General features: G+C 41.2%; 2 protein-coding genes across 3 annotated transcripts; one reads left to right on the plus strand and one right to left on the minus strand.

The window, feature by feature from the left end:
• Nucleotides 1-1,819: 1,819 nt before the first annotated feature.
• On the plus strand, nt 1,820-5,550 carry LOC126564162 (ATP-dependent zinc metalloprotease YME1L). 2 transcript variants are annotated; one of them, XM_050221116.1, is made up of 8 exons: nt 1,820-2,080; nt 2,244-2,814; nt 2,900-3,209; nt 3,310-3,626; nt 3,692-4,082; nt 4,160-4,325; nt 4,401-4,584; nt 5,222-5,550. In XM_050221116.1, exons 1-8 carry the CDS (start codon nt 2,054-2,056, stop codon nt 5,548-5,550), a joined length of 2,295 nt encoding a protein of 764 aa, XP_050077073.1. In that variant the 5' UTR covers nt 1,820-2,053. The 2 variants fall into 2 exon arrangements, with proteins under 2 accessions (XP_050077073.1, XP_050077074.1); XM_050221117.1 differs by having other exon boundaries at nt 3,313-3,626.
• Nucleotides 5,551-7,316: 1,766 nt separating this feature from the next.
• LOC126560630 (30 kDa salivary gland allergen Aed a 3-like) lies at nt 7,317-8,392 on the minus strand. The gene is made up of 4 exons (XM_050216587.1): nt 8,238-8,392; nt 7,820-8,152; nt 7,581-7,753; nt 7,317-7,514 (listed from the first exon to the last, which is right to left on the minus strand). Exons 1-4 carry the CDS (start codon nt 8,344-8,346, stop codon nt 7,317-7,319), a joined length of 813 nt encoding a protein of 270 aa, XP_050072544.1. The 5' UTR covers nt 8,347-8,392.
• Between the last annotated feature and the right edge of the window lie 2,684 nt (nt 8,393-11,076).

Consider the following 11,076-nt stretch of genomic DNA (forward strand, 5'->3'; position numbering starts at 1 on the left):
CTCCGGTTCAAGATTTTGGTTGCCTCTCGGTATTGCACTTTTCCTTGCACTATTGACTTACACACCTTACGTAAGGCGGATATTCGTACACGTTACCCAGACTTGGCTTACTCGCTTGGTTAAACTGCCAACACAATACCGGGACGTAGGTCAACTTTGGATTATTATTGCAACGATTATTATTATCCAACCTTGGAGCAGTGTGGCTTAACCTTCATCACATGGCAGCATCTTCACCACCTTCACACCTTGCACCATACAAACATACGCACACGAAACCACAACGAAAAGTGTTTCATTCAACAATTCTCCGATAGGCCACGTAGATCCACAGAAAACAAACCTTGTGTTGTTCGCTGGGGATAAACATACGAAACGCCTTTTTGCGTTTTGAAAGGACTTATTGATGGGCACAATTATTTATCACACAACACACGGAAGGTGCACTTTATCGGCAAATCTTTTCCAACGAGTGCACCGATGACTTGTGCATACGTTGCACACATAAACTCAGATTCGTAGCGTGACCGTGGACAGGGGATGGACTCGCTTACGATTCCGGAAGCAGTAGAAATCAGAACAACTTCCTAGCTATACAAACACACACGATTTGGATTTCAATTCAGCGTCTAGCACAGAACTAGAGTATTTTTCACTGCGCGTTGCGCTGATGGTGAATCGTATGTGTACACATCATTCTTTCGTTTCGTTTGGAGAGTTTTTTTTCACTGCTGTTTTTTTGTTCCATATTTTGCTATGCTGTCATGTTCCAACGTCAGTTTGACAATACACCTAACTACCCAAGAAACAAAAAACGATTCGATTGTTGCTTGGCTGATAATTTAAAAGTGCCGTTTAATCTTCAAAAGAAGTTTAAACTGTACGCGAGTAAAATTATGCATCCATTCAAGATTGATTCAATGCTATAACTTTCAGTGGGACCATCTGCAGTGTGTTTTTGTAATAAATGTTTATACACGGTAAATGAATCAAGATCTCCAAACAAAAAACTCAAAATGCTGAAAACTTTATGTCACAAAGATTTCTGTCAGAGAAGGCATTGAAATCTTTCCAAGTTTTCAGTTCGATGGGCTGAAATCTTTTTGATGTTATGTTTTCGCCAACTGTTTTGGCTTTATCTGTTGTTGGATCTCACTTACACCGTAAGTTGGTGGACGAAGAGAGGAAAATTCAAAACCAAGCATCTTCAAACTATATTCAACACCACCCGAATTCTGACTTCGCGTTGAACCTTTTGAAGCAACGGTAAACGTATCGAGGTGGAGAAGAAAAATGTATCTGTTGAGAGTGGTAGTGAGAAGGGGCGAAAGAAGGGGTTTCCCTTTAATTTTACGTCAGTAAAATTTTGTGATTTACCGTGGAAGAGAGAAACAGCATGATGTGGCATTCTTAAGTATTATAAATAGGTTTATAGACCCCGGGCCAAGGGAAATTGTTGTTATATTGTTGAAAGCAGTGCGAAACTGTCAAAAACTATAAAAAATACGATTTCAGCCCCATGTACGTAATTTGTGTATGCGGTAGGTTCTCAAATTGCGATTTTGAAACGAGAACACTTCACAAACGCTCATGAGAACCTTAAATTTTCATTTGGAAATCTGTTGTGACCCACAGCCTCATAAACTGAAAAAAGCAAGAGTTATAAGTGTTGATGATAGAAATAAATTTTAATTTTCACTTCCTTTTTTTGTAGGGAGTAAAAAAATTGGAAATAGTTCATTGGGTACTCTTTTCGCTCAAACACATTTGGTGGCGTTTCTGAAGGGACAGTACCGCTGACGTTTATCTTAGCAGTAGAAATGTCAAATTATACAACAGCATAAAAAAGTCCTACCGTGAGCAGCAGAAACCATTGCGCTAATTATTGCGTGAAAAAGAGCAAAATATCAACGTTTCAGTGGGATATCATTGATTCCATTCAAAAGCAAACGTTTTACACCATTCCCATACGTTAGCACAATTTCGCTAAACGTACTGTGAAGGCCAATTTTAGCGGGCAGCATCCATTTTGATAACACAACCTCGCTCTAGCATGTTTACAGTAAACACACATCAGCACGTAAGTATGCGGACGATAGCTGAGTGGGCAGAAGGTTCGGCTCTCCGCTCCCTGTTTCTTTGCGTTCAGAATTACGCAAATCTGCGCAAGATGCACGTTGACAACGGGGGATGCGAGATGCCAGTGATTGAGATTGATTTTCAATTCTTCTTCTACTTTGCAGCAAATACTTTTTCATCTTTCCCAAATTACGCCACGACATAGTAATATTGCCTTCAAGAAACAGCATAGACACCACCAGCAACAACAACAACAATCGCATCAGCAGGGAAAGGAAGCAGTATCTCAGCTAGCGCAGCAGGATTTTGTGCCACGCTTGAAGCAATCACTCGTCCAATTTTATACCGATGCGTTCCGAAGTTCGGTGGAACCGTCTCCGTCTGGAGCTGCGGCAACGCAAGTACCAGCGGAGGAGCTGTACCGGCTGAAATTACCCCGCCGGCTGGAACGAAACTTGCTGAAACACTTCAGTCAGGTGGAACTGTTGGGAAGTATCAAAGAAAACACGCCCTGGAGTTTAAACGTTACACCTAAGGTGAAAAAAGGAAAGCATGATGCAATCACCGAACGTGTTTGTTTTAGCGGTGAATCTGTGCAGAAAATTGTGCGAAGTCTTCTGTCGCAGCATACGAGCTGGAACGTTTCGCAACAACGCGGCTTCAAGACGGTTCGTTCCATAAGCGCGGAGTTGAAACGTAATCCGGCCCTATACACGAGAATGAAGGATGCATTGGGTAAGGGAATGTGACAGAATGGAATGGAGTGTTATGATCTGATTGCTAGACTAACACGATGGATTTGTGGATTGTAAATTTGTAGGAAATCCAGCACCACCAATCTCGCACAAGTACGATCCGGTAGCATACTCCGCACAAACGATCAGCCCTACTGCACATGGCGAACCGCTGAACAAGCTATTGACCGATGATCCGATGTTGTCGGACGAGCAACGACAGCGGCTAAAGATTGCTTTCGCCGAGGGCTACCTCACTGCATCCCATCCGGATCAGCAGAACCGCTCGAGCAAAGCGATGAAGTATTTGAAATTCTTCCAGCAGCTGCTAATTATCGTCGTATTTATCGGCATTTTCATTAGCATGTTTGCGTCGCCAAACGGTTCCGTGTTTAGGTAAGTGGCGTTGTAGAGCAGACCCATGTAATGTACATAGGAGAGAGGTTGACGTCGAGTCAGTTCGACTGACCCAGTGTATGACATTTGGTTTCTTTAGTAGAATACAAATTGGCAATCAGGTGGAAGTGGATCCCGAGGACATTACCGTCACCTTTGAGGATGTTAAGGGATGCGACGAAGCAAAGCAGGAGCTGAAAGAGGTAGTGGAATTCCTAAAGAACCCGGGCAAGTTCAGCAATCTCGGGGGTAAGCTGCCCAAGGGTGTGCTGTTGGTTGGTCCTCCCGGAACGGGTAAGACACTGCTTGCTCGTGCTGTTGCCGGTGAGGCAGGTGTGCCATTCTTCCATGCCGCTGGACCAGAGTTTGACGAAGTGTTGGTTGGCCAGGGTGCTCGGCGTGTTCGCGATCTATTCAGTAAGTAGTCACCTGATTCATCCTTGTGTAAAAACCAAACTGATTGTTTGGTGGTACTTTTACAGAGGCTGCTAAGGAACGTGCACCGTGTGTAATATTTATCGATGAAATCGATTCCGTTGGTGCGAAGCGAACCAATTCCGTGCTGCACCCGTATGCGAACCAAACGATCAATCAGTTGCTATCCGAGATGGATGGATTCCAGCAGAACGAGGGTGTAATCGTGCTTGGTGCAACCAATCGTCGCGATGATCTAGATCAGGCCTTGTTGCGTCCCGGTCGCTTTGACGTGGAGGTGGTCGTACCGACGCCAGACTTTACCGGACGGAAGGAAATTCTTACGTACTATTTGGGAAAAATTCTTAGCCGCGAAATTAACATCGATCAGCTTGCGCGGGGGACGACTGGATTCACTGGAGCTGATATTGAGAATATGGTCAATCAGGCAGCTTTACGGTACGAATGAACAGTGGCAGTACAAACATGGTCCACAACAATGATATACGTATATGCTTTTATGTATTCTCCCTTAGAGCGGCGATCGATGGTGCAGAAACGGTGACGATGAAACATTTGGAAAATGCACGCGACAAGGTACTTATGGGACCGGAACGAAAGTCCCGTCTGCCTGATGAGGAAGCCAACAAAATTACCGCTTACCACGAAGGAGGGCATGCCATAGTTGCTTACTACACAAAGGTGAGTTGTTTGGTTGATACATCATTGTGGGCCCAATAAATAACGTTCGTTTGATGTCGTGTGGCGATTCGGCAGGAATCCCATCCACTGCACAAGGTAACAATCATGCCACGCGGTCCATCCCTCGGACATACTGCTTACATACCGGAAAAAGAGCGCTATCATGTAACGAAGCAGCAGCTACTGGCCATGATGGACACCATGATGGGTGGACGGGCTGCGGAAGAGTTGATTTTCGGAGCAGATAAAATAACGTCTGGTAAGTATTGTTTTTAATCATCGTCATTATCATCATCATCAAATGTACAAAACATTTCGGTTTGTGGTCATCGAAATTGAAATTTATGAATTATTCGGGAATTCATTACGATACAGGGAAAAGGCTGAAGAAAGCCACCGTATTTGAATGGAAGTGCTCTTTACAGCTTTACAGAGTTCCTAAGAGTGCTCTTAAACTTTTATATGAGAAAACTTCTTTAATTTCTAGCATATTAAAACCTGAAAACAAAACTGTTAAAAGAAAAACTGATTTTTTTCATTTAGCATATTAAAAAAAAATAAAAAAAAAATCAGTAGCAATACGACCAGGCCGTTGTTACGGAAAAAACAGTAGGAGAAACCAATAATAAATGGGCACTCAGCAAAAATATATTTGAAATATTGTTCCTTTGGAATATTATACATTACGGGATGATCAGGCTGATAACCACTTATCGAATTACCAATTAGGATCACCAAAAAAATTGATAGATGCATATATAGCGTCCAAAAAATCGTTCTGTTTTCCCGTCGACATCCGGAAATTACCTCAAAAATGGAACTTAAATGTATTATTTCTTAAACTTATTTATTTCATAAACATTATTTGCCGTTTCACGAACGCCGTTTTTTCACAGGAGCTAGCAGTGACCTTAAGCAAGCTACCTCGATTGCGGCACACATGGTTAAGGAGTGGGGTATGTCGGAACGGGTCGGTTTGCGTACGATCGAGGGCCCGAAAGGGTTCGGACAGAACGAGGTTCTTTCGCCGTCGACGATCGAAAGCGTTGATAACGAGATCAAGAAGCTGCTAAACGAAAGCTACGAGCGGGCAAAGGCGATTCTGAAGCAGCACGCCAAGGAGCATAAGGCTTTAGCGGAAGCGTTGCTCAAGTATGAAACACTGGACGCTGAAGACATCAAAGCAATTATGGGTGGAGAAAAGTTGGCGGCTGAAGAGAACTAATGCATTGGTAGAAGTCTCTTTTGGAACAACGTGGACGCACAAAGTACGGTGTGCTTGTGGAGGTCCCCGCACTCACCCACGAATATGCCTAGAAGGCACTGTGTCCTACTGACGGGAGAAATGTGTATGTGTGTTTGGGTACATACAAATAGAATTCATCCCTACTTGTATATTGGGGTTGTACGCCGAAACACACAGACGCAAACGATCTTACACAGTAAAAGGCATTGTAGGCATGATGCAGTCTTTGAGCAAATTACACTAATATCCCCCGCACGTTTTCCACGAGGAACACGAAAATCTGTAAGTCGCGTTCTTCTTTACCGTTACCCGAACAGCTATATTCTATACTCTTGATGATAGTTCTAGTTCGACACCGCCAACACAAGAGCAAGAAACAATGAGAAAACAAGATCTAAAACGAACATGATAAATCCCAAGTTATCGATCGAACGTTTAATTATATAGAAAGATATATACAAGCGTGTATATATACATATTAAATCTTAGGTTTGCACGCTTTATCAAATATATTCGAAAGGTTAGGAATGTCAGGACACGTAGGACACGTAAAAAAACGAATGCTACAGTGACAACTGAGCATCGTATCAAGGGCACGCGTTAATGCATTGCTTTAGGAATGAAAATAAAGTACTGTTATCAATATTAAGACATAATAACGATGTTTATTCCGTTCATGAATGCAATTATGCTTAGAAGGAAAGACATTCCGAAGCGACAAGCCATCCACAAACTACCAGATCTTAAACTGACATATTTTCATTGAATTGAACATCACACATATAACTCTTTTGATATTCTGGACAAGCAAAGCAAACTCGTTAGATTGACATGCGATAACCAACACACATTATAGAAGCCTGTCTTATACTGATGACACACACATACTTCGATTGATGCTTTGCTATGTAGCAGTATGTTACCAAAGGATCGTGCATACTTCGCAAAACCATGGGGTTAGAGATAACAAATGCTGTTGTCCAAATCACCACCCAATTTGGGCCATAGGTCAGCACCCACAACAACGTAGCTGTCGAGATAAGTGCAAGGGTGCTGGCGGCCAACAAATCGTGCCACGAAACTACTCTTCTCAAAACACCCGTTGCGTCTATAACAAATCTCTGTAAGTATCCGATTTCTTGGAATATTTGGGATATCATCTTCTGGCCGCGTGCGAAATCAAGATGCACAGAAATTTGTGACCGTCACTAATGCGACTCAACGTCAAAGGAGTAATGACAGGCCTAAACTGAGACGGAGTGATGGCATAGGCTATATAACGTCTGCTGGAAAGGCTGAGGTATTAACTTGGCTAACTGCGAGGATGGAATTTGAATGGTTTAAGTGGATTTGGCAACCGCTACAAAGGATCTCTGCATGTTACAGGCACACTGCCGCAATGATATTCATAGGATCTTATAATCTATTTCTATTCTTTCCTATGACATCTATCTATGTTTTCTATGTGCTAAATCAGATATCCGTGTATGAGTATGTGGATTAGTCACAATCTGTGCGAATTTCGGGTAGCTTCTGAACGTCTCAAGTACACATGCTAAACCGAAAATATTGTCTAAATTGTGACTTAAGGAAACACACGCCTTAAGGACCTGCTTAAGTAATTAAAGGGTTGATGATCTCAGCTCATCGAAACAATCTTTGACAATCAAAATACCGAAGAATGGCATACATTTTATAGTGCATTGATTTATTGCTCGACTGTTTATTTCTGCATCACAAAGATTTTACGCCGAATCACGTTTTTCAACGATACAATCCGATAATTGGCGTTGCCGTTCGACAAGACCGTCGTCAAGCCCTCGCGTACCTTCAGTGCCGCAGTTAGCATTATTCTTGTCCTTGTTGCACTCTTCGTAAGATTTTTCGGAATCCTTCACGAGTGTACTTACGTCATTTGCCAGGGAGCTGAAGCATTCCTTAATCTGGAGAGGGTTATTTGATGTTGGTTAGTATAATGGCCAAAAAGACACAGAATCTGTAATGCTCACCTTGGAATATTTGGAGATAGTGCCGACTAGATCGATTGTCGGGTTCATGAGACGTTCCTGTAGACGGGCCAAAATGTAGGACTTCAAGTAACTGTCCTTCGTGCCAACTTTCATGATATTTTCCAACAGCGTATGCACCTGACGGTAAGTATTTATGGGAGATTCTTCGCCACCTGGAACGAGTATTGGAACGGGCAGACTTTAGGGAGTGTATCAGGGATAATTGAAATGCAATTTACCTTCCGATCCGCTTTCTTCACCGGCTTCACCATCATCGCCAGCTTCACCATCTTCGCCAGCTTTACCTTCCTCGCCAGCTTCCCCTGCTTCTCCTGCCTCACCATCTTCACCTGCTTCACCTGCTTCACCTTCTTCACCTGCGTCACCTTCCTCTCCAGCAGTATCTTCACTACCATCTTCGTGTTCTTCAGCGCCTTCAGCATCGTCGGCATGATCTTCTCCCGAAGAAGATTCTAACTCGCCGGTGCCATCTTCGGATTCACTTTCATCCGTACCAGCTGTAGCATCGGTTTCGGATGTATCCTCTTCCTGAGAGTAGTCATCAGAGGTGCCTAAAACAGCCACAGCAATAAATAAACATAGAATTAACCTTCATCATTAAACAATCACATGAAACATGCAAAGTTTCCCTCTTACCTTCGCTTAGCTCGGTTGATGATTCTTGATCCGTAGTCTCACCGGACGGGCGTGCGGATACGATCAGCGCAAGGCAAAGCACGCTGGCTAATAGAAGCAGAGACTTCATCGTTTATTCAACTGTAAACTATGGAAAAACAGATATTCTACTGATGATTTTTACTGTACGATCACATTGCTTTTATAAGCGGAAAACTTCTACCATCAGCTCATAGACGTCCAGTAGTATTTATACAGCTTTTGTTAGTGTTAAACAAATATAACATCTACTATATTGTGCACAGGTAGAGGAAAAAAATGATGTTTGATAAACAGTTATAAATCAAACATGGTGCAATAGATGGGAAGGTTAGCATTAACGACAAAAGGAAACGTAGAACATGAATAAATTATTTTATTTTGTTAAAATTGATGTATTTTCGTTATAAGTCTTTAAAATTTTAGAGCAAAGTATGTAAAAATGTTTAAATTCACATTTCCGTTAAACAATTACGCATCTAAAACATTCTTAATAGTAATCAAATCGAACTCAGTTTTGACTTTTATGTATTTCAAGATTGTCTTTTAGCTAAATCTAATATAAAAACAAAACAAACAACATGTTCTCAGAAGCGTGACTTAGGGAATCGATTGTATCCTTTTAAAAGGTGTCATATTAAGCACGAAATGTCGGTTGAAGTTTGCCGTGGAGAGTGATGTGATCTATTAGTACACCTGGTACTCGATTCAACATAAATCATTGGAGACATCCGCTGAAAAGAAACATTCAAACGAAGTGTCTACTAATAAAAATTCCACAAAAACCTCTACTTTTGTGTCCAAACGAAAAGTAGCATTGCCATACCACGAAAAAGCCAGGCATCGAGCCATTTTGTAGAAGTCTGCAGAACCGTAGAAATAAAACGTAATATGCATGTTTGAGTTAATGGTATTTTACGCGTTATCTTGCTCTTGACGCGAGCAGACCCTTTCGGATATACTATAAGCTCCACATACTATTTTCAGCGCAAGTTTTTGTCAAATCGCGACAACTTTCCGACTCTCATAACCGTATTTTGGCATGAACTTATCGTCCTACGATACGCCTACCTTCTCGGGAAGCTACCCTTCAAGTAGTGTCTGCGTGTACTAAAAGTGCCAAAACGCACGATCACTCGCCCACAGCGCCATCTGTGCTGAAGCGTTTGGTAGCACCACTACGTTCCCTACTAACTTTTTAGCCGAAACCGTCGACTATTGTTGACTTATTTCTTTTATGCTTGAAAATCAGCTTCGCTAGTTTCCTATGTATTGAAAAAATGTGTTTTGAATTACTCGCAAGAGGAAAATTTCCAAATCTTTTGAACATTTGTAATTTTTACATCATTATATCATATAGCAATAGGGCCAGGCCGACATTATTGAATAAAAAATCCTAATTGCCTTCGCCGTTCTGTCATATAGGGTGAGGGTAGAAGAGAATTAAACCACTTAACTTTGTAAAGACGTATAAATAAGGAGATCTTCCCGAAAGGTTACGAATTAGTTTTTTCGATACAACTTAGTTGAGGATGATAGGAAAACGATCCTTTCACTGATGGAATAAAGATAACGATTCTGAGCCTCTTTCTACCATTCTGGTGAAAATATGACCTATTACACAACGATTTGGTCATTTCCGAACAAAAACAAAAGTGCGACAGAAAATTAAGATGTTGATGATGCTTTTAACCATTTCTCTATTATTTCACTACGACTAATAGCAGTATCAAAAGCTGTAGTTTGAAAATCGAATATAAAGGTGGTTTATTCTATCGTTCGTCAATGTAATTATCGCAACTACTTTAGATCGATCCTATTAAAAAACGTTTAAGAATCTTTTTTTTTATCAAAACTATAAACCAAACTTGACTATACGGCGTAGAGCTGTCATACTAAAATAAATAATAAAATAAAATAAACTACTCAATCTTAATTTATTTCCAATAAGGATAATTACATTGTTTTTAAATGCTAAGAAATGAAAATGTTCTTTCAAATGTTCGAAAACAGAGGAAATCAAAGGCCACTCAAACCGTAACACCTGGATGCAGAAAGAAGCCGGAAGTACAAATGAATGAATGTCCAGTTTTATTACATTACATTGTGTTATGAATTTCCCTAAAGGTATAAAAATACAGCCACTTAGCGGGGGATCGGTCACATAATGACGACGATGTACATAAATAATCACCTAAATGTCTACAGCGAAGGAAATACTTTTGCGTTATTCGGTTGACCGTTTTGCGCAGTTTAAAATTGCTTTTCGCACCCTTACCCCTACCGTTCCGCACAACTAAACACGATAATATACAACAAGTCTTATGAATTTAGCACATTGCCTGTATGAGTGCCGAAAGTAGCTTCCAGCACTGCATACCGGTTGGTGGCGGTTATAGTTACATTTCACACGATGCGAGTTGATGCGCGTGTGTTTTTGACTTAAATTGATACAATAGTAGTTGCGTTAGAAGTAGGACGAAATTTAATACTAACAACTAGCTAAAACATGTTATCCTTCCCACGTATCATACGGTAGACTTTCGTTGTAGTGACCTTAATGGGTTAAAAAGATCAAATAATACACATCATTTTCGTCTAAATTAATACTAATTTTCGCATTGATCATAGGCTATCTGATTTGCTGCTGGAGTTCCGTACTAGCCCAGGGACTATTAAGGGCTGTACGCTTAGCTTGTGCTTTCTTCAACAAGAAAATTTTACGATCAAGCGCTATCATCGAGTTGTCGATCGCTACCGATATTCTTTACCGGTCTCAAATTTGGTGTATTGTGTGAATGATAAGGCACGTCTGTTTGTT

Source organism: Anopheles maculipalpis, chromosome 3RL, assembly GCF_943734695.1.
Source record: "Anopheles maculipalpis chromosome 3RL, idAnoMacuDA_375_x, whole genome shotgun sequence".
Classification (NCBI taxonomy): Eukaryota; Metazoa; Arthropoda; class Insecta; order Diptera; family Culicidae; genus Anopheles; species Anopheles maculipalpis.

Bases quoted from the DNA above. Each gene is read 5' to 3' on its own strand.
- LOC126564162 (XM_050221116.1), top strand. From the start codon at position 2,054: ATGTTTACAGTAAACACACATCAGCAC. The intron at 3,627-3,691 runs GTAAGTAGTCAC...GTACTTTTACAG, and splicing joins GCGTGTTCGCGATCTATTCA to AGGCTGCTAAGGAACGTGCA. The intron at 4,083-4,159 runs GTACGAATGAAC...ATTCTCCCTTAG, and splicing joins GTCAATCAGGCAGCTTTACG to AGCGGCGATCGATGGTGCAG.
- LOC126560630 (XM_050216587.1), bottom strand. From the start codon at position 8,346: ATGAAGTCTCTGCTTCTATTAGCCAGCGTGCTTTGCCTTGCGCTGATC. The intron at 7,754-7,819 runs GTAAATTGCATT...TACTCGTTCCAG, and splicing joins TGAAGAAAGCGGATCGGAAG to GTGGCGAAGAATCTCCCATA. The intron at 7,515-7,580 runs GTGAGCATTACA...AACCCTCTCCAG, and splicing joins CTATCTCCAAATATTCCAAG to ATTAAGGAATGCTTCAGCTC.